Genomic DNA, 23274 nt, shown 5'->3' on the forward strand with positions numbered 1-23274 from the left:
CCCTCCCCTTTTCCCCACCTCTCCCTTCCCCTTCCCTCCCCCTCCCTGCCCTCCCCTGGTGTTGGCTTTGGTTGACTTATCATGGACTCAAGCTTTATAGGAAAGAAAGCTAAGATGCTGCGAAACTGTGGTTATGATTTATTTTGTGGTTTTACTTTAAGATGCTTAGCCTAATGATTTCCTGATTTATAGGAAAGAGATTAAGGTATGGGAAAAGTAGAGAAGCCTGACTTGATCCTGGCCTCAGTTCCTTCAGTCTGCAGCACAAAGGATTAGATGGATGAACTAGAATGGCCTGCTGAGTTTGTAGGTGTCAGGAAAACTGGGATTTGGTATGTCTAGTTGCAGTCTTGCTAAATGTTACTTTCAGTTACACTGATGCTGCAAGGCTCCCTTGACTGGCGATTGCTAATTGGTATTTAAAAATTAACACTACTGTTAGAGTAATTAAAAAATGTAAGTTGTTTTGTCTTCTGTTTCGCAACTCGAGAGAAGGTGTATGTACCAGCAGCTTAGGTTAAGTTTGTTATCCATGATTCATTGATTGATCGTTTGCAGTATTGGGGTTTGAATGCAGAGCCACTCACTAAGCTACATGCCTGGCCTTTTTATTTCTGTTTCTTTATTTGGGACAGGGTCTTTCCTTCTGCTTGAGCCTCCCAAAGTGCTGACGCCACTGGTGTGTTCCTCTAAGTGTGTTGTCACTTGTATAGTATGTGTTCATCTCTGGTTTTCTGTAAATTGAAAATGTACCTTGGCAAGTCCTTTGTCGGCTTCTGTTTATCCATGACATAATTCACTGTGTGCATTTGAAAAACTTGCTTATGATGTAATCACCTCGGGTTGTGGTCTTAAGAGAAGGAGCTGGAGTGTAGCCCAGGGGTAGAGACTTGCCTGGCTTGCGCGAGGCCTTGGGTTGGCTCCCTAATACAGGAAGACACCAACAAGGTGAAGAACATCCTGTGCCCTGATTTGGAATAGCTCCTGCTCCAAAGGGATGTCCAAAGTTCATGACAAGGAGGAATAGGTACCAAGTAGATATTGGGACGTACTGCTGTTTTGTGTTCTAGGAAGAGTAAGCAAGGTGTATGGAATTGACCTTTTGAGGAATTACTCGCTTTGTTTTTTTACATTGTATTTTACCAGGAATTGAACTCACGACTTTGAGCTTGTCAGATGGGCACTGTGCCTCTGAGCTATATCCGTGACCCCTTGAGGATTTACTTTGAATTATAGTTAATTATATTTCAATTACTAAATGAACTTGAATTAATGGTTTAAATGTTTTACTACTTTTGCTCAAGTTTTCTTTTCAGTTTGATACTGAGGCTGGGTGATTCTTCTTAAGTATAATACACTGTTTATTGGTACCATTTATTTTACAAAATACAAGGTTTCACTGTGGTATTTTTGTCCATATATAAAACATGTCTGGGTCCTGCTCAACCCCTCAGGGGCCCCCTTCCCATATCTTTCCTTCTTGTCTAATACTAGTCTGTGCTGGGTTTAAACAGGTTTTTGTTGAATAAGTTTGTTTAATCTCTCAGTGTGTTTATTATCTCATGCTGCTCTAGAGAGTTGATATTTTATGTGATTCAGGCTCTTGCTACGCAGCTTGGACTCACAGTGATCCTCCTGTCTCAGCCTTCCCTTAATGCTGGGATTACAGGCATGTGCTACCATGCCTGGTTTAGGGATGGCGTCGCGTGCCCAGGATTCTGGGGCTGGCATGGATGTGGTACTGGGAATCCAATTAGGGACCTTGCACTTGCCAGTCAGGCGTGTATGCTGCTGAGCTATCTCCCCAGCCCAAGTCAGTATGTTAGATTATGAACATGAGAGTGATTAGGAAAGCCCCACAGTCTGGCCAGCTTGAGAGGAGTGTGGCTGTACTGTCTTTGAAGTGGCTGACTGAATCAGTTTCCTGTCGTGAAGCCACACTGTAGCTCCTTACTGGATTCCTGCAAATAGAGGCTTTGGGGCTACTTATGTTTGTTTCTCTTTATTTCATTTTTCCAAAGGATTGGAATACTTTTCTGCTGCGGTTTAATGACTTGGACTTGTGTGTATCGGAAAATGAAACTTTAAAGCATCTCTCAAATGATAGCGCAGCCTCAGAGAGCACAGTGACCAGCGGGCAGGCCAGAGTGTCCACCCAGTCCCCCCAGGCCATGGAGGACTCAGGCCCTGTTAACATCTCAGTTGCAATCACCCTCACTCTGGACCCCCTCAAACCCTTTGGAGGCTTCTCCCGCAATGTCACCCATCTGTACTCAACCATCCTGGGACATCAGATTGGACTTTCAGGTGAGCGAGTGTTGGCCCCTTTCCTTTCACAATTCTGCACCGCCATCTAACACAGACAGCAAATGGGCCATCATGCCGTGTGCTTTCTGTGTGTGTGTGTGTCTTCTGTTAAGTTTGAACTTTGCGAGGTCTAGGAGGAACCACTTGGATGTCTTCACTTAGTAAAGTGCCTGCCTTGCAGCAGTCTCGCACTACACACCCATGAGAGTGGGAAAGTGAGGGGTCAGGTGGAGCTCCGTGGGGAGCATTTGCCTGATGTGTGAGGTTCTGGCTTCCACCCCCAGCACCACCGAGGAGCGAATTTGGAAAACTTTCTAGCTTTAACAGTTGAACAGCACGGAGTATTTCCTTTCTTATTTGAGACAGGTCTTATTACACATTTCAAGCTAGCCTGGAAGTCACTGTGCAGCTCAGGTTGGCCTCAAACGCACAGTGATCCTCCTGCCTCGGCTTCCTGAGTGCTGAGATTACAGGCATGCCCCACCATGCCCGGTTTGAATTACACAGATCCATTTAACTTAGATTTTTTTTTTTTCCTAGAATTTGTGGTAATTCAACAAATCTTGTAGAATCCAGGAATGGTGGCGCATGTCTATAATCCCAGCACTGGGGAAAGTGAGATAGGAGCATTGGTGTCAGTTTATGGCCAATCTCTGCTACAAAGTGAGTTCAAGGCCATTCTAAACTATAGTGAGACCCTATCTCAAAAAGACAAAAAACCAAATATCTTGCAGATAAGCTGGCAGCCTATTGGAAGAAGACCAATAAAAAGTGTATTGTGAATGCATAAGAGACATGTGAATGATACTTTATCTTTTAATTGTTTACTACCTTAAAGTATACACAAGTGTATTTCAAAAAGTTAAGAATTGGCAGAGCCTAACCCACATAAACAAATGGACTGTACATGGCACCAGTCACAGTGGAGAGATGAAGCAGATGTAGAGGGGGGCACTGGATCCTAAGTATGTGCGGTTAGCTATGGTACATGTCATTCTCCTATCAGAGTTCATAGCTACCTTCTGTTGCTGCTGGGAGCTCATGTTAGGAGTATCAAAATGCTTATTATCAAAATAATTATCAGATAATCCAAATGATTATCAAAACAGTCATTGCTGAATTGCAGTTAAAAGGGATCTCCTGATTCTGTCAATTTCCCCTGTGTGTGATGTCTGTAACATACAAAATGTTTTATGGGCAGTTTATCTTATTATTAAGATTTTTAACCAACTGCAGGCAAATGATGTAGGAACTCTGCCCTTATTTACTGAAATCCTGGTCTCTTTTTCGCAGGCAGGGAAGCCCACGAAGAAATCAACATTACCTTTACCCTTCCCACAGCTTGGAGCTCGGATGACTGTGCTCTTCATGGCCATTGTGAGCAGGTGGTGTTCACAACCTGCATGACCCTCACGGCCACCCCCGATGTCTTCCCTGTCACTGTGTAAGTGTCTCCTGTGCTTGTCTGCCAGGAGTGACCAGCTGATAAATTCTTAGCATCACCTGCATTGTGCTACATTCTAGAATAGTCTGTGATTAGACCCAGTTAAAGGGTTATTTCAGTTTCATGTGCAATGCTCATGGCAGAACTTCTGCACATAAATATTAGAAAGTTAGTGTTTCCACCTGGTGGCAAAAGCATCCTGCTGTTGTTGTATGTAGGCTGACTTCTCCAAGAATAGAAGAAATATGAGACGGAAAAAGGAAATAAGAGCTGTGGTCCCCAACCTGAGTGACCCATTAAAAGGCTACTTAAAGTTTTTGTTAAGCTTCATTTCCCACAATTAGTTTTAAAATTGAGTATGAATCAAACTTTGTTTTCCATTAAACAAATACTATTTTTAAAAATCTTTTATTTGTTTATTTATTTGGTACAGGGACTCAGTGATCCTCCTGTCTCAGCCTCCTCAGCATTGGGATTATAGGTTTCAGTGGCCAAGACATGGCGCACCTGGGGTTCTGGGGCTGTCACGGCATGCGGTAACAGGGATTGAAGCCGGGTCCTTAAGCTTGTCAGGCAGATGCCTAGACTGCCCAGCCATTTCCCAAGCCCTAACCAATACTATTTCTGAAACTTGCTCTTTGTGTGTGTGTGTGTGTGTGTGTGTGTGTGTGTGTGTGTGTGTGTTGTCAGTTTACCTCTAATTTCTCTGTAAAGGACATAATATATGCAAGATGCAGTCTATTTAGAAGTTTTGTGGGAACTCTATAAAAGAATTATGCTGGTATCCTGGTATTTATCTACTTAGACATTTAGAGGTTTGCAGGATGATTAAATAAACATTATTTGGAATGTAGCTGTACAGAAGTTCCTATGTAAAGCTCCCATTTGTAGCTAGGAATTTAGATAATTTGAAAAGTTGACCTAAAAGAAACAGAGCCTTGGGGGCCTGGCTGTAGCTCAGGCCTTTAAGTGGCTGCTTCCACAAAGCTGTCAGCCTCAGGTTGCTGGAGTTCGAACCTCACACCTCTCCAGTTGGTCAAAAGTGCCCTGAAGGCATTTGAGGAACAAAAAAAAAAAAAAAAAAAAAAAGAAACAGAGCCTTCTTCATCTACATTGTATGTGAGAGGACTGTGGGTTGAGTAAGGCAAAACTCCAGCACTCAGATGCCTCAGTGTGGGGCACCTATATCTTTTCTTCTGTGTGTTTTGTAGAAAAAACAAAAACAAACAAAAAAAGCCTCCAACTAAAAGTGTAATGTTATTTATTCTAGAGAAAGTGTTGTCAGAAATGTCGTGTTCTCCTTTGTACATGCGTTGCTTGGTTTGATGTCCCTGCCATGGGGGACACATGAAGATATGTCAGGTCGCTGAGCCCTTGTCTCCCCGCCCTTCCTCTGCAGACAGCCTCCACACTGTGTTCCTGACACGTACAGCAACGCCACACTCTGGTACAAGATCTTCACAACTGCCCGTGATGCCAACACAAAATACGCGCAAGACTACAATCCTTTCTGGTGTTACAAGGGGGCCATTGGAAAAGTGTATCATGCTTTAAATCCCAAGCTTACAGTTATTGTTCCAGATGTAAGTTGTGGGTACAGTTGTGTGTGTGCTTGCAGGCTTGTTGCCCGCTGGGCTCAGCCTCCTCGCTGTCACTGTTGGCTCTCCTGCGCTTGGGTGACTGAGTGCAGCGGTAGAAACTTGGGAAACAGGCTGCCCTTTTAAAACATTAAGGAAAGTCTGCTTCTTTATTTTTTGTTTTCTTTAGCAGCAGTTATTTCTTTTTTTTTTTTAAATTTTCTAGCAGCAGTTCTTTCTTTCTTTCTTTTTTTTTTAAGCAGCATTTATTTCTTGAGCAGCTGCTCTGTCTAACCCATACAGATTGCAAGAAATGCTTGTCCAGTCTTGCTGGTGCACACAGCCTGTGATAGCAGAATACTGGATAGTGTGCATGGGGCTGCTTGGAGTTTGGGAGGTGGAAATGAGCCCAGGAGGAGGTGAACATTTGACCCAAGAGGGCAGCCTGCCTGGGTGTGGCCTCGAAAAGGGCAGGCAACTCTCAGGCACTAAGCTCGGCTTTCTGCTTCGATGGGTGCCTGTTCTCCACAGCTGGCACTGATTCGTTCTCAGTGCCTGTCCTCTCTTCTGTTACTTCTCTTTAAGTCTGGCCCTGTCCATTTTCCATGGCTCCCTTTTATGAGACTAGAAGTGATGGGTCAGGGCTTGGGAGCGGCAGTGGGAGGGGGTGGGGTGGTCAGCCGACTTTCAGAATCCCTGCCTCGCCAACTCTGCTTGTGTTGGGGCTGTAGGGCAGTTTTGTACCAAGTATGTTCAGAGACCGTCTGCTCCACTTTGTATAAATGAGAGGGATCCCAGGGCCGTGTCATGGAGACTAAAGCAGGCCTGGTGATTGGCTGCATGTGGGAGGTCAGAGAGGAAGGAGTATAGGCTGACTTCCATACCCTCAGCCAGGGACTTAGAGAAGTGAGGAAAGGGCAGGAGGACGAAAGCTGCCCTGAGGCGGGAGATGGTAGGAGTGGTATGACAGCCTTCAGCCTGGAGAGAGAGAACAAGCCCAGGGAAGAGCAGGTGTTAAAGGTGAGTCTCTGCAGCCTTTGTAGGAGGGAGTACTTTGGTGGGGGGAGCTTGGCAGTGTGGGGGTGCAGAAGCCAGTTAAGTGAACAGGTTCTTAATGGAGGTCATCAGAAGCATCACATGTTCACTTAATGAGAGCCAGCCACTGCGGTCTAGCTACAAAAGGAGAGACTTCCTGTTCCATCCCAGGCAAGCTGATCACGTGTAGAGGTTGGGGATCTTGTCTCCAGAAAGCTAGCATGAGAACCATTCAGTGACTCAGTTGCATATGCTTCTGTTTTTCTTTTTTATTTAGGATGACCGTTCATTAATAAATTTGCACCTCATGCACACCAGTTACTTCCTTTTCGTGATGGTGATAACAATGTTTTGCTATGCTGTGATCAAAGGCAGACCCAGCAAACTGCGTCAGAGCAATCCTGAATTTTGCCCTGAGAAGGTAAGCAGTGCACAATCCTGGTACTGTGTTTGCCAGAGGTCGCAGTGCGCAGAGATCTCAGTTCTTACCCACCTTGCTCCCACAGGAGTGGAAACAGTTGTTAGCCTGTTATGGTGGTGGGTTTTCAACCATATACTTGTCTACATACTTGTTTAAAGTAGTTATGCCCAATTTCCTGTTGCAGAATTGCTGGCCCTGGTTTGGCTACCTTCTCTCTATATCTCTCAGCAAGAGAATCCTCTTAACAGTGCTCATCAGGATTCATGAAGTCAATTCTGTCTTGGCATAGGAGTTCCACAGATTGACTGCTGCCGGGAGAAGACTTCAGATTTCAGTTCATTCCCTCCTAGACTGGATTGTTTTTTCTTAGGGGTGTAGTAACTCCCCTGCCTGGTAGATTCAGGACCGCACTCTGGCCAGGCCTTCAGGTAGGGTGCCCCTACGGTTGAATTTCCCAGGCTTCCTGTATGACCAGATTACCTGTCTTGGTTTCCTCTAGGTGGCTTTGGCCGATGCCTAATCTTACACCTCCTCGTCTTTGGAGAGAAACTGAAAGAACCATCATCATTGCCTGCTGACTCCAGCCAGGGCCTGGCCACTCCAAACACGTGATCTTGCAATGTTGGGTTATTCCAGCCAAAGACATTTCAAGTGCCTGTAACTGATTTGTACATATTTATAAAAATCTATTCAGAAATTGGTCCAATGATGCACGTGCTTTGCACTGGGTGCAGCCAGAACCCTTCAGCCTCACCCCTGGACCTGAGGGCTTGGGAGATTTCAGTGTAACACTAGAAGAACTTGATCTTGCATCATGGAGCAGGTCGTGTTTTCGCCAGGGTCACGGTGTGCTTCTTCACTGATGGGGTTGAGGTTTGCTTCCGTTCTTGTTTCAGCCTGATATGTACAAGATGTTTGAGACAGTCTGCACCTTTGATATGATATTGCATTTCCAAAGCCACTAATCCATTTTGTGGATTTTACGTGTCTGTGGCTTAATAATCAGTAACAACAACACTACCCTATTCTTCATTTTGCTTGCAAGGAAACATACCTAAGTGGGTTTTTTAAAAGAAAAATTAAAATAGTCATATTTTAATACTGCTCTAGTTAGGACAGACTTGTGCTTTCCTCCTGAGTAAAAAGTTAAATATTTAAAAGTCACGTAGATGGAAAAGATCTCAGTTTCATTTTCCATGCTGATGGTGAGGAACCAGTCTTGTTTGAGTTGGCACAGAATGTTCTTCTCCCTCTTTCTCTTTTCTCTATTATAGACGTTAAAGCAGCTCCCTCACTGCCAAGGGCCTGGACACTAGGCCACAGCTCTGGGTGGGATCGCCTAGCGGTCCTGCTTTCTGGCGCGCACATGGCAATGTGGAAAGAAGAGATGATGTGATTCAATAGTCATAAAAGGGTTTATTTCTTTCTTTGAAAAGGAGATAAACTTTCCTTTAGAAAAATACTTTCCCCTTATTTTTATGTGATGAATGTCTTCAAAAGGAAGATGGCATCTTCTGAATCTATAATGTGATGAGGACAGTGCCTGTAAAATATGAAGGAATGAAACTGATTTGCTGGTGTGTGTGTGTGTGTGTGTGTGTGTGTGTGTGTGTGTGTGTGTGTGTAGGGTTTTTGTTTTTCTTTTGTGCTGCTGGGGATTGAAGTGAGGGCCTTGAATATACTCGGTATGTGTTCTCCCACTATATCCCCAGCCCCTGATTCACTGTTTATCAAGGACAAGTGAAAGAATTTTCCTTAGAACATTTTGATCATCTAGCTCCGGGGTCCTTTGCCCTCTAATTCTCTTTTGTGTTTAGAAACTTGTACGTTATCTATTTCAGTCCTTTCTTGTTACTTGTTTTTGTTGACAGCTCTTGGTGTTAAAAGTTCCCATCATCATTGGTGTCTGTTCTCCTGCGTAGTGTCAGGGCAGGAGGGCAGTTAAGACCGTGGCCATGGCTGTTGGCACTGTAGCTCTATAGTCTGTCTGCTCTATAAATTAGAAGGAGTTCCTGCAGTGTGAAATTTGTTGGCTTAAAGCATTCTGTCCCAGGCATTCTTGACTAGAAAACAATTGTGGGCTTTTATTGAAGATTGTTAAAATAATCACCATAGTAACTTGATATGTTAATATTCCATTTTTTCCTCTTAGTACATTTCAAGAGGAGTGATCCTACTTGTCTAACCAGTTCTTTGTTTCTTGTTCTTTTTGGTATGATATGATTTGCTTATATGATGCACGGCTATTTTAGTTTTCTCTTTAGAAGACTTTGAAACCCTTATGAGACAAGATTTAGACAGAGCCATTTGGCTTGGCCTTTAGAAAGGTCAATATCCTTAGGACTGTCAGACTTTAGATCAAGCTGCTACTGAATTAGTACAGTCCCAGTGAAATGGAGTTACAGGGATAGACTCAATTAGCAGAGTAATATAACAGGCTAAAGACAAGTTAAAAAATCAGTTTCACTGGTTTATTCAACCGAGCTCATTGCAAATCTTAATTACTCTTATTTTAATGAGAGCAAATGGCTAGAATCTATAGCCAAGAGAGAAACACTGTTAGGCATGAGAATGTGCCAAAAGTGCCGGAACAGTATGACCTGTCCTGAGGCCAGGACACACTTGTTAATAAAACCCAGCATTCACTGTAGCAGGTAGCTCTCAGAGATCTTACAGAAACAGCACCAGGCAGGTGTATGAGGAAGGCAGAGAGGGGAAGGGGTCAGCTGTGCTCTAGAAGAGGCCGCCACAGAAGCCCAGGAGGGACAGGGCACCTGTTAGGCTGGGCTGTGTGCAGGCCCAGTCTGCGGCTGTGCCTCACTGTGGTCCTGGAAGATGGGGAGTGTTCTGGAGGGGCCAGGCTGTCCTTCAGGGGTGGCCTCACTGCTCACAGGCTCATTCTCAAGCATTTGGACTGGAGGGCCAGTGAAAGGTCAGCGACTTCTATTAAAATGGTTGTTTCAGATCATATTGATCTCTTTCCTTTTCCTTTTGTCCTTTCACTGTATGACTTGAATCAGTTTTGATTCTATTTGTAAGTTTCTCGCATTGTTAGGAAGCTGCCATTTCAGTTGCATTTTCTTTGGCAGTGTGTAGGGATTCAGCATCCTGGTGTTGGAACCCTCCTGCAGGCACTGTGGGGTTATGAGGGCCAGCGGATCCATTCCATTTACCTTGCTGCATGATGGTCAGTAGCTGATTTGTTATGGCATTCACTCCTTGATTAATTTCTGTGTTTGGAATATGTGCATATGTGCTTTACAGAATAAAACATCAGGATTTATTTGTCGTGTCTTCTTTTCCACCAGTCTGATGGGTGTGTGAGTTTTTGTGTGTATTTCTGTATGTTTTCTGGGTTTTGTTCTGTTTTACAGTACTAGGGATTGAGCCTGGGGCCTTCACTGAGCTACATGTACAACATTTTGTATTTTGAAACAGGGTCTCATTAAGTGTCTTAAATTGCCCAGGGTAGGCTAGCACTTGGCATCCTTCTGCCTCAGCCTCCCAGAGTGCTGCGATTATAGGCATGTGCCACCATACCTGGCTTGATGGATATTTTGTAAGGAAAGAACATATACAAATACAGTAAGCAGTTGAGGGCATTTTGTACCTTTTTTAAAAGTATCCCCTGTCTTTAGGATGAGGCTTGGCACTATGTAATGCTGAGGTGGCTTTCCAGGACACATAGGTCTTCTCTTTGAAAGCGCAGTTTTTGTGGTTAATAAGACCAAATGCTCACAACCAGACCCACACCCTGCCAGAAGGCTTAAGTATGAAGCACATAGTGGGACAGGAGCGCTGACTAGGCACAGCCTTCTACAGACACCTGTGGGGTGTGTGGGCCCCCAGATGCCAACTGCGGACTCCTGCCCTGCCACGCTGTTTCCAGAGCACCTGCGTGCACTGGCCAACCTTGGCTGTGACACATGGGGCAGCCTCCATGGCTTCCCCGCTCAAGGGAGAGTGCGATCACAAATACTTAGTCCTCCCTTGTCCACTGGGCGGAGGTGCCTGTCCCTTCCCACACCCCAGTTGGTGCCAGAGGCATAATATAAGGCTTGGGTGCAGCAGGCTAGTACCTCCACGGGCCCTTTGTTCCTGCCTTGGCACCTTGTCATGCCTTGCTGTACCATGAGGAGCTCGCCTCAGGAATTTCTGCTGGCCATGCCCCCACTTGTCCTGTGTCTGAGTGTGCAAGGTTGCCTACTTCAGCGTAGATCAAGTGTGGAGAGTAAAAGCTTACATTTCCCATCCACGTTGTACAGCCAGCGTAAAAGCTCACAGGATGACATTCTCCAGTTAGAGGCTTCGGTTCCAAATCATTTCCATTTGCCACCAGACTTTCCTGTAGACCCTCTAAGTCTTACGGAGTGATGAACGAATTTACTGTGTGGCCTGTCAGGCACACTGTGAGCTCAGTTGCTGCTTTGGACTCTGCCCACTTGTGGAGTCCACCTTTTCACCTTGGAGCACCCAGACTTCTGTTGTGCTGGTGGTTGATCTTGAATGGATGAGAGTAGCTTGAAAATTGCAAAAGTAGATGGCAGCTATACCACATGCAGGGGAAAGGGCAGCCTTGGTTTGGCTTTTACTGTCCAGCCTCTTTCTTTCAAATGGTTTTGCTCATGCAATAGCAAATATTTCTCTTTTGTATTGGTCAGGGTTTCAGGGTCTGGGAATGTAGAAGTTCACAGGTGAAGCACGTGTTTCCTTGGCCCTTACCTTCCAGGAAGGGTGGCCGGTCCAGTGGCAGATGTGCTGAGGAAGATGACCAGCAGCACTCAGTTGGAGAGGTCCCAGGGCATTCTAGGAGAGATGAGGGGCTTGGAGGGAGGCGTTGCATATGGTCCTGGTGCTCAGGGCCTCTGGATGGAAGGAGGGGGAACCCTCCGGAGGTGCTCTTCACCCCAGGACAAGATCCTGCACACTGCAGCTACAGTGGTCTGGAGCATGTGTGTGCAAGAGGCTAGACAGGGAACTGTTCTGTCACTGGTCCAGAAAAGACTAGAGTTCTTGGCCCTGCAGCACAGCCTGGTCGGTAGGAGCCCAGGCACTAACTCCTCCAGGCCATGTGGTGTTGGTCAGCTAAAAGTAGCCTAACCTTTCTGTGCCTGTGGAAAGCCAAGGCTGAGAGTGCCCAGTGGAATGGGGATTTAAGACATTAATAGGGACATTTGGGACTGCTGGGTGCCCATCATGTTTAGTATAATGAAGGTGGTCCCCCAGGTGTTGAGGAGTGCCCCTAGGGGGCGCCTCTGGCTTCTTGGGGCACTGAGAGCTAACAGCACAGATTATTTTCTTCCAGCTTTGGTTTTTCACAGGGGCCATCTTGTCTTCATGCCTGTGCCATGGTGTCTCAGGCAGTTATTGAGTTTAGGGAGGCCCCTAGAGGATGTTTATGTGTATGAGGTGTGGTCAAAACGTGATTGCTTACATTGTAAATACAGTAAACAGCTGTGAATACCCTCAAAAATCACACACCACTTCAGACACATGTCCCACTGTTCGTGCCACTTTCTGAAGCAGTTGTGGAAGTCCTCTTTCTGAGGAACTGTAGTTGCACTGTCTGGCTGGCTCAGTGTCCCGAATTGATTCCAAACATTTCCCTTTCACAGTCATTTTGGCATTGGGAAGGGCAGAAATCAAGTGGTGCCATATCGGTGGGTGAGGACACGTCCTTATGAGCCTGCCTTGCTGTCGCATGGCACTTGGTAGCAGCACTCACTGCATTTTCTAAAAATCGTACTTGTAAAGATAGGAGGACGTCTAGACATACTTCAGAGTGGTAGGAATAGTGAGTGGTAGGAATAGTGAAGGTTCAAAGGGACGGAGGATTTGAGGGGGATTCATGGCCATGTGTCTTGTAAATAAATGAGTACTTCGGGCTGGTGAGATAGCTCAGTGGTCTAAAGCACCTACTTAGAACAAGCTAAGCTAAACAAAGCAAAGGGACCGCGGTTCAATCCTCTAGCACCACATGCCAGCCAGCCCCGCCCCCTGGTGGGCTTGAACTGGCCACACACAAAATAAATAAATAAATTAAAAAAAAAAAATAAATGAGTACTTCTTTTTTCTTTCTTTTTTTTGAGATAGGGTCTTACTGTGTAATCCAGGTTGGCCTGGACTTATGGTGATCCTCTTGCCTTGGCCTTCCAAGTGCACCAACATACCCGGCTAGAGTACTTTTTGGTCACATTTTGTACATTAAAATTTGTCCTTAACTATGGGACTGGTTCCCACACCTTGTCTTTGTAGAAACTGGATAATCCTCTTCTGGTGCTCAATCCTATCTGGCACGCTGGGCCCTGGTAGTGGCTGCTTCGTAGAGCAGGATGTCCCTTCCTCCCTGACCCCAGATGCTGTCCTGCTCCAGCACTGCCCTGGGCCACTTAGTGCTGGGCAGCTGCCACCAACCTCGGGCACACGTGGGCATCAGGAACCCTTAGCTTTCTCAGGCACATCCAGCTTAATCTAATCAGTTCCAAAGCCCTCTTTTTTTTTTTTTTTTTTGTGGAACCAGGGATTGAACTCAGGCTCTTGCACTTGCCAGGGAAGCGCTTATTCCACTGAGCCATCTCCCTGGCCCCCTAAATCTTAGGTTTTTTTTTTTTTTTTTTTTGCAGAACTGGGGATTGAACTCAGGCCCTTGCGCTTGCCAGGCAAACGCTTATTCTACTGAGCCATCTCCCCAGCCCCCAAAGCCCTCTTTGGAAAAAATAATAAGTACTTTTATTATCCTAGAAAGGTCCGTCAAGTGATGACAGTGTACCAGGGAGAATCACCTGAGCAGGACAGCTCTATATGGTGGTAAGTTTCGCAGCAAAGTATACACTTTCCCCACTTTAGTTACATCCCAAGGAAATAGTGTTTGTTAAAGAGGTGCAAAAAAGGGGTTGGGGAGATAGCTCAGTGGTCTAAGCGCCTGCATGGCAAGCTTGAGGACCTGGGTTTCATCCCTGGTACTGCATGCCATGCTGGCCCTGGAACCCTGGGCATGCCATGCCAGCCTGGAAACCAGGCATGGTAGTGTATGCCTATAATCCCAGCGCTGGGGAGGCTGAGACAGGAGGATCACTATGAGTCCAAGCTGCATAGTGAGACCCTGTATCAAATATATAAATAAAAGATAAAAAAGATGTACAAAAAATAGTTTGTTGCCAGGTCAAATGATTGTAAACACTTTTCATATCTCTGTGAATGTTAATTCTGAAGCCATGTCAAATACGTAATCTTTGCATGTGATGTGTCCATTCCAGGAGTGGGCCACTTACATGATGACCAGAAGGTCCTCAAATTTCCACTGTGTCTTTTAGGGGGTAGTGTCAGTCTGTTGGAATCCAAGCCTCCAGCATCTTGCCCAAGACCAAAGTTTCCTAATTGCCTCAGTGTTTAACTTTCTGCTTATCCCAGTCCCTTAGGGCTGCTGTCATTTGCTGACTCCCTACAGGCCATCATCCACCAGCCTGTGCAGGACACCTTTTACACTACTTTGCTTACTGATCTACACCTTGAGATGCTGCTAGGAGGTGGTTGTACCCTGACTGTGCTACTCCAGGAGGAAAAGGGGTTGGGTCCATGAAGACAGCCCTGGTCCAGTGGATGAGGGGGATTAATCTTAGCCACTGGCAGGGCCTAGATCTAAAATGCCCCCAGTCTTGTTGGTTTGGTGGGTGATCGGATCATGGAGTGCGCTACTCATCAGTGGTTTTACCATTGACAAGTTCAGAGCTGAATGGGCTGTCAGGAGGTGGGGCCTGGGTCTCCCCTCTCTCTCTGCTTTGGATCTCCAGGATGAGCAGCTCTTCTCTATCAAGGCCTTTTCACCCTGCAGCTACTGCCTTGGAGCCTGCAAACAAGAGGCAGAAACCGTGATCTAAAACAAGCTCTCATCCTTGGGAGGTAACTAGGTCACCCACCATCAGGCACATTTGTGTCACGTTCAAGGTCCGTAGAAACCTACTACCTATAAAGGTGGTGCAACAGGAACGTGCCTGCCATATGTTGGCCCAGGGGAGTGGCCTGTGTTGGGGGATTTGTGGGCTGGCAGAGCTATGAACTGGAAACAAGACGCTAAACATGCAAAGTGGAAAAGCAAATGGTCAGGCAGAAGTATGCAGTATCTGGATACACAACTTGTAGTGACAGTGATGTTGGAGACTTTGGCCAGGGTTGGACTCAAAAAATGAGAGGCTGCCTGTGAGACACCACCCAGCACCCTGCCCCCTGCCACAGTCTGCTGGCCTTGCCTGCTAGGCCGTGGTGCAGCTGCCTCTGGGCACCCGAGGTCCCTGAGCCTCCACCTGGTGGCTGGAGCTGCTCCCACAGACCCTGAATATACAAGTTCTCAGGGTTGGTTCCTGACCCGCAGACACCCAGGTCAGGAAGCTCGGAATCCCATGTCCCACACCTTTCCTGGCTGATGTTCCAACTTGGACAATTGTCACAGTTTTATTGAGAGGGGTCCTCTTGAACTGAGAAACCTCCACATAAAATGAGGGCAAAGAGGAATGGGACTGTAAGGTTAAAGACTACAGGCTCTGGAAGAAAACGCTTTTCTGGTAGCTATAATCTCAGCATTTGGGGGCTGAGGCAGGAGGACTGCCATGAGTTTAAGGCCAGCCTAAACTATATTGCAAGATCCTGTCTCAAAAAAAAAAAAAAAAAAAAAAATCTTTTGGAAGCACGTAGCAATTTTTTTTGTTGTTCTCCCCCTTTTAACCTAGTTTTTCTTCCCCCTTTGGTCCTGTATTGGTGCAGGACCTGTATTTTCATTTTTACTATTTTTGGGGTGTTTGGAGTTTTAACACTTACTTTCCTTTACCCTGTTATGATTTATGTCTAGATGGCCCCCCAAAGCCTTGTAGTCACAGATGAGGCTTTTTAGAGGTGGCTGGCCCTAGGGTGTGTGATACTGGGGTCACAGATGGGAGTCTGGGATTGATTCTTGCTGCCATGCTAGAATTAAGGCCTTCTGCCTGCTATGAACTATTTCATCTCTTTGATGCTATTCTGCCTTGGAGCCAGCTGAGTATGGACTGAAACCTCTATAAACTGAGCTAAATAAACCTTTCCTCCTTAAACTTCGGGTGTCAGTTATTTTGTCTCAGTAAGAAACTCCCTTTAATATTACTTTACCTGAATAGGTCCTGCTTTTATTTTCTTTCCATGCTCTCTCTTTCAAGGGCTCTTAGTGTTTTTTTTATTCTACCTTAATCTCCACTCATTATCCTTTCCCTTGTTTTGTTATTTACTACACATTTCCCTTTATTCCTTAATAGGACCTTTTAGATAAATCTTACCTTCTCCACATCTTCTACTGCTTAATTTTTCATAATTATTTTTTGTTTTTTCATGCTTCCATACAATTTATCCTCATGAATCTGTAGGTAATTATATCTTACTGTGGCTGATACTGTTCTGTTGTGAAAGGGGTAAAGTTGCTCTCTTGATCAAGGCATGGGACACCACTGTCACTGATGTTATACCACAAAGCTACCATGATAAAACCAGCATGGCATTGGCAAAACAAAAACAAGCCAGACCTGAAGCTTAATACGACAGAAGATGCAGAAACAACTTCAAGCACAATCAGCTAGCTTATCTTTGACAAAGGGGCTCACCCTCTTCACTGGAAATTAGAAAAGCTCTTTAAAAATCAATGGTACTGGGGAAAAAATGGCTTTCCCATGCCTAAGATTGAACCTTAGACCCATGTCTCATCATATGCTAAAGTAAAATTGAAACGGATCAAATATCTAACTATAAAAACAAATACTTAATATGATAAATAGGTAAAACTCTTGACATAGGTGTAGACAAAGACATCATGAACAAAACTGTGACCATACAGGAAATATTACAAAGAATCAATAAACAGAATCTCTTACATATGTATACATGTATGTATGCGTTATTTTGAGAGGGTTATGATAGGCAGTTCAGGCGGGCCTTGAACTCATTTTGTAGTCTAGGCTGGCCTCGAACTTATAGCGATCCTCTTACGTCAGCCTCCTGAGTGCTGGGGTTACAGGAGTGTGCCACCATGCCCAGCAGGACCTCATCTTATTTTTTTGCAGTACTGGGGATTGAACTTGGGACCTTGCACTTGCCAGACAGGCGGTTTATTCCACTGAGCTATCTTCCTGGCAGGATCTCATCTTAGAACATTAACATTAAAACTGGAAAAAAATTTGCCAGCTACTCTTAGATAAAAGACTAATTTCTGATATATCTGTATCTATATAGATATCTCAAGTCGTATCTCCCAAATTCAAAGACTAATCCAAAATGGGCATCTGAAATGAATAAACTCTTTTTAGATGGAAGTACAAACAGCAAGTTGTAGGAAAAAAAGGTTCAACATCACGGGCTACCCAAAAATACAAATTGAAACAGCAGATTTCCTCACTGTAGAATGGCTGTTATCAAGAGATCAAACAATGACGAAGAAATCAGCAGCAGATGCTTGGGAAGCTGTGGGGAAAGGGAACCCCGCTGCACTGTTGGTGGGAGTGTAGACTTGTGCAATCTAGAAATCTGGAGATTTCTCTAAAGCCTTCACCTAGAGATTCCACTGGACCCAGCCGTGCTCCTTCTAGGCATTTTCCTGACGCACTCCACAGCAGATACATGCATACCTGTGTTTACAGCAATACAATTTAAAATAGCTAACTCTTGGAAACAGGCCATAGTCCTGCCAGTGGATGGTAAGGGGATAAAGAAAATGTATTTATACACAATGGAGTATAAAGGATAAACTTGAGGCACTTTTAGGTACAATGTATCTCCAGACCATAATCTTAAGTGGAATAAACCATGCACACAAGTTTAAATATCACATTATTTTTCTAATGTGAGGAACCAACATTTTAAGGAACAAAATGGAGGAAGATGTTGGGAAGCAGGGAGAACTGACCTGGGAAGGGAAGCAAGGGCGGGGTGGGGGCAGGGAATAGGGATGGAATGGAAAAGACTGGAAAGAGCTTTTGTTAATTGAGAGGGGAATGTTAACAAGAATTAAGATGTACAGGTACTGATTCCCCATGATGAATGTGATCACTATGTATGGCAAATGTGCACCAAGAAAAAATAGTAAACATTTCTCCTGGGGGTTGAAATTTTTTTTCTTTGAGGTGGGTGGGTCTCACAGTTGCCCAGGCTGGCCTTGAACCCATGGACTACGTGATCCACCCACCTTGGCCTCCCAAGTAGCTGAGACCTTAGGCCTGGTGCCACTCAGCAGCGCCTCAAGCTGAGCAGATGGAGGCAGGAGTGAGCCTGTGGTGGTATGGGAGGCTCTGGGTTCAGTCCTAGCTCCAAGACAAACTGCGCGCGCAGAGCTTTTCTCAGGAGCAGATCAAACATTAGTTCAGTTTCAATCTTAACAGAAACTGCTCATTTCCTGAATTATCAAAACTATTTCTTTTACCACTACTAGAAACGTAATGAAAAAAGATGTTTTTGAGAACTTGTGTTGGCAGGGAATTCTGTGTACTTATAAAACTAATCAGGACTGTTCAAGAACTGTTTTTCAAGGAAAAAAAAAAAAAGAAAAACAGAACATTGCTGTCCACAAAATACATCTGTTTATTTTCAATGAATCTCTAATTTATATTTACTGTGCATCTTTTGATAAGGTGGTTTGTATGGTAAACTGATTAAAATGAGCTACGTCCCCCATAAGTGTTCACTGTGTTCTCAGCTACTCACAACAGACCGTATTGACTGCCTTCCTCCTAACTCCCAAGCTGGCCAAAGACAGACGCAGAGAAAAGCACAAGACTTCGGAAAGTGTCTAGAAACACAAACCAGTTTAATAAAATAACTTTTATTGGTTACATATAATTTTAGCTATATTAATATATATTATAAACTTTAAGAATTAGATATAAGTGTCTTCCTATTTTACCAAGAATAATCTAAAACATGGCAGCATGTTTACTGGGAATTACTGAAGTCCTGCAGTCATTATGCATTTTCAGATAATCGGAAGTCATCACTGTTTAATTAGCACATGATACAGTAGTCACTGCTGCACGCAGATTACAAAGAAATGAGTCGTGTTCTCTTTTCCAGCAAAGGCTCCTTTTTTATCACAAATATATCCCCCAAATTATTTTACTTACGTAGTGTACGAACTTTAACTTAGCCACAAGAGGTTTCTCAGCTTTCACTATTGAAAGCTGGAAGGGCAGAAGACAGCAGGAAAATGCTGCTTTTTTACTTGTGCCTAAAACCCCGACTTCCAGTTAAAGCTAACTCATTCCCACGGCATACTTAGGCGTTAAACCAGAGACAGACAAGGCTGAACAGTTTGAGCAGGTTTTGGCAAATCACAGGAGCGAGCGAGCAGGCATCGGCCGGGCGGGCGCTGGCTCGCGGGGGGCCGGGCGGCTCACTCGAGTTTCTCGTCTCCCTCTTCCACATCCTTCAGGCTCAGGACTTCCAGAGAGCCTTTGCCTCGTGTTTCCTTTTTGATCAGCTCATCAATTCCTCTGAAGCAGCCCGGGTCGATGAGACACACCATTTCCAGCTGCTGACTGTAGTCCTTTGCCTCGTGTTTCCTTTTTGATCAGCTCATCAATTTCTCGGAAGCAGCCCGGGTCGATGAGACACACCTGAAACGTGTAACACAGCTGTGGCCCTGGGTCCAACCACACGCTGCCCGCCTGTGAGCGCGGCCGTGGCCGGTGGCCGGTGGCCGCGGGCAGCCAGCGCCAGCCCCCGACTGCGCTGCGAGCCTGCGAGGCCGGCTCTGCGCCTGGGCCGCGGCGCACTCCAGGCGCACAGCACAGCATCTTGCCTGGTGTTTCCGGGCCTGGGGTTCACTGCCCAGCACCACAACGCAAAGCAATCTCCTCTCTCCCACAGCAAAACCAGATTCTCCAGATATAAAAAGAAGTCTGGAGAAGATTATGGCCTTCATATTAAAGTTTAACATTACATTTTATCGTTCAATGAAATCACTTCCACAGTGAAAGAGAAAAAGCTGCTGAAGACCTCCTTAGAAAGCATGTGTAAAATTCTGAAGAGAGCTTCAAATAGTGTCACATGCTGCTTCACGATACTCAACAATCCCCTAGGCTAACTGTGCTCTTGGCTCTTTCATGGTCTTGCACTGGAGATCCTCCTGACTCAGCCGCTCCTGTAGCTGGTATTGTGGGCTTGCGCCATGGCAACTAGCACTACAGCTAGCTCACTAATTTGTTAAGACAGGTTCTTTAGAGTGTTCTGTGGTAAACAAGACTGATTAACTTTTATTTCTATTGCCGCATAATAGAAGAGCACCTTAAAACTCATTGTGTCATCTAAAATGGACATGACCAACATAATTTTATTATGAATACTTTAACCAAAAGCCAAATAAAAAATCTTAAGTGTGCTTAAGTACAATAAATTTCCTGGACCCTGTCACATTAACTTTTAATTCTAGGTGAGATACTGGTAGCAACAACTTACTGTCTACAACCTCTAAATGTTTGTTACACATTTATAACTAGAAAGTAAATGATTCTGACAGCAGGAAGCACAGAAGTCGGAGTACTTTCACCCTACCATTTCCAGCTGCTGACTGTAGTCCTCACTTTCTATAACCTTGATCAGCGGCTTCAGCTTTTCTTTCAGCTTTTTCCCTTCATTCATGGGAAGGATGAACCGAAGCCGCATGTGGGCTCGTTCTATCTTCATTTTCTCCTTTAACTGCTTTATTACCTCCAAAGCCTATTGGAACAAAATCGAGAACATCTGCAATTTCTTCTGCTGCTGTGCTATTTTAGAGAGTGTTAAAGCAGCTACTTGCTTAAAAACTTTTTGTTAGTGTATGTTTGTGATACACACTAAGTACATCCATTGTAGGCACTAGGTTCTTACACAGAATCTTTTTTTTTTTTTAAACTTTTTTATTATTTATTTGTTTATTTGTGTGTGTGTGTGTGTGTGTGTGCGCGGCCAGCTCAGCCCACCAGGGGGCGGGGCTGGCTGGCATGTGGTGCTGGGGGATTGAACCACGGTCCATGTGTTTTGCTAAACTTGTTCTAAGTAGGTGCTTTAGACCACTAAGCCATCTCACCAGCCCCCATCACACAGAATCTTGATCCTTCTGACTACCCGAGGCCCCTTCCCACCTGCACAGACAAAGCAGCATCTGTTTAGCTGTGTTAGGCAATGGTTTCCCAGCTCTGAGAACCATAACTACTCACAGAAGAACAGCCCGCAAAACTGGCCATCATTAAATTAAAAAAACTCTGTGCTTCAAAAGATTATCAAGAAAGTGATATCACTGCGCACAGAATGGGAGAAACTCTTTGCCAACTCATAAGGAAGCAGTACTCAGAATCTAGAAAGAATTCTGACAATGAAAAGATGAACAATTAAGAAATGGGCTACCAATCTGATTAGAGTATGGTGATGCGCACCTATAATCCCAGCACTCAGAAGGCTGGGGATTGTTGGGAGTTTGCAACCAGCCTGGGCTACCAAGTGAGCTCAAGGCCAGGCCCAACTGCATAATGAAAGCCTGTCTCAAAAGGCAAGGAATCGGAATAATTTCTCCCAAGATGACCGTGAAGCATCAATAAGCACATGAAAATGTTTATTTCAGCAGTTATTAGAAAATGCAAATCAAAACCAGGAGATATCCCCAAGGCGGTTAGAGTGACCAGAGGACAGCACAGTTAACAAGTGCTGCCCAGGACACGGGCCCCTTCAGCACTGCTGGTAAGAAGGTAAGCGCAGCTATTTTGGAAACTGGTTTAGCAGGTCATTAGAACATGAAGTGCAGCTGTGAGCCAGGGTCGCAGCTGTGTTTCAATGTTCCCCTCCCCTAAGCCTCATGTGCAGGGCTTTCTAGACGGGCGGGATCTAGGGTGTTTAGCGTAGTTCTGGATGTGGAGAATGGAAGCCCCACTCCGGGTGTGGGTGGCACCAATCAATGAGCTTACAGCCTCCGTGGGAGACAAAGGGACCCGGGTAGGCTGCGGTGGCTGCTGCTTGTGTGCCATGGATTGTTTCTCCTCTGATGCTGCCCTGCCTAAGCTGGCCAGCTGACTTTTTTTTGAGACAGGGTCTCATCATGCAGTTCAGGCTGGCCTTGAGCTTACTTTGTAGCACAGGCTGGGCTCGAATTCCCAATGATCCTCCTGCCTCAGCCTCCCAAGTGCTGGAATTACAGGTGTATATCACTATGCCTGGCTGTTTTTTAAATTTTTTTTTGTCAGCCAGCTAACTTTGGACTAAAACCTCTGCACTGTGAGCTGAGATAAACTCCTCCTCTAATTCCTGGGTACCGGGTATTTTATCTCAGCAACAAGAAAAGTAACTAGGGGCTGGTGAGATGGCTCAGTGGTCTAAAGCACCTACTTAGAACAAGCTTAGCAAAGCCCAGGGACCACGGTTCAATCCCCCAGCACCACATGCCAGCCAGCCGCCCCCTGGTGGGCTGAGCTGGCCACACACACACACACACACACACACACACACACAAATAAAATTTAGGAAAAAAAAATAAAAAAAAAGAAAAGTAACTAAACACCCAAATATAAACAATGAAAGGGGCTGAGGAAGTAGCTCAGCAATGCAGTGCTTGTTTACCAAATGTGAGGGTCTGAATTTGATTTTTGGTACCAAAAAAGGAAATAGGTCCATATGACATCTTGTAATGAATTTTGGGGCATATTATTTATAACTAAAAAGTGAAAACAACCCGATGTCCTCCAAATGGTCAATGAATAAAAAGTGTGGTATTGCTAATACAATAGGGTACTGTTCAGCCATTTAAAAGAAAATGGAAGTAGCTGAGTTTGGTGATGCACACCTGTCATCCCAGTACTTGGGGGGCTGAGGCAGGAGGCTTGCTGAGAGTTTAAAGCCAGCATGGGCTCTATAGTGAGTTCAAGGCCAGCCTGAACTACACAGTGAGACCCTGCCCCAAAATCCAACCCCCACCTGCAGAAAAAAGAGGACTAATCTATGCTTCAACACAGATGGACCCTGAAAATGCCACATATCCCGTGAGTCCATATATTTGAAGTGTTCCAATAGGTAAGTCTGAGGAGGCAGGAAGTGTGGATCACTGCCAGCCAAGGAGAGGCAGGGGAAGAAGGAACCACTGCTATTGGGTTAGTTTCTTTGGGAGGGCTGATGAAAATTTCTCAAATTACATAGTATGGAAGGTTCTGAAATGTGGGTTCTAAAACGCTGTGCATGTACTGACAGATTGTACCCTCTAGCAGGAGCGACTTTTACGGTAAATTAATTAGTATAAAGAAATCTAAATCTTAAAAAGAGGCGTTAAAATGATCCTTGAAAAATCTTGCTTCCATGTGTGCAGTCCCTTATTTTGATGTCTGAAGACACACCACACCACTCACCTGCTGTTTGGTGCTCTTGTTGGGTTTCACCGAATAGTGGATGTCCTTCATGGCTCTCTCGATAAGGATGACAGTGTATGGCCTCTTCGTCTCTGGGTTCACACATTTGTCTGCCACAATGGT

At 45.0% G+C, this 23274-nt stretch overlaps 2 protein-coding genes across 2 annotated transcripts in view; one reads left to right on the forward strand and one right to left on the reverse strand.

Annotated features, from left to right (window-relative positions):
• Tmem248 (transmembrane protein 248) overlaps nucleotides 1–10067 on the forward strand; it is a 37237-nt gene extending 27170 nt beyond the window's left edge. The window contains exons 3-7 of the mRNA XM_004630404.2: nucleotides 2022–2307; nucleotides 3601–3751; nucleotides 5151–5334; nucleotides 6641–6784; nucleotides 7284–10067. Of these exons, the coding sequence (XP_004630461.1) occupies nucleotides 2022–2307; nucleotides 3601–3751; nucleotides 5151–5334; nucleotides 6641–6784; nucleotides 7284–7304 (786 nt within the window). The 3' untranslated portion in view covers nucleotides 7305–10067. The remainder of the gene's footprint in view (nucleotides 1–2021; nucleotides 2308–3600; nucleotides 3752–5150; nucleotides 5335–6640; nucleotides 6785–7283) is intronic.
• An 8524-nt stretch (nucleotides 10068–18591) lies between these two features.
• Nucleotides 18592–23274, reverse strand: part of Sbds (SBDS, ribosome maturation factor) — a 7159-nt gene continuing 2476 nt past the window's right edge. The window contains exons 3-5 of the mRNA XM_023714306.1: nucleotides 23152–23274; nucleotides 20334–20503; nucleotides 18592–19323 (exon numbers count right to left, since the gene is read on the reverse strand). Coding sequence (XP_023570074.1) covers nucleotides 19179–19323; nucleotides 20334–20503; nucleotides 23152–23274 — 438 coding nt within the window. The 3' untranslated portion in view covers nucleotides 18592–19178. The remainder of the gene's footprint in view (nucleotides 19324–20333; nucleotides 20504–23151) is intronic.

This window comes from Octodon degus, unplaced genomic scaffold (genome assembly GCF_000260255.1).
Source record: "Octodon degus isolate 3935 unplaced genomic scaffold, OctDeg1.0 scaffold00035, whole genome shotgun sequence".
Lineage (NCBI taxonomy): Eukaryota > Metazoa > Chordata > Mammalia > Rodentia > Octodontidae > Octodon > Octodon degus.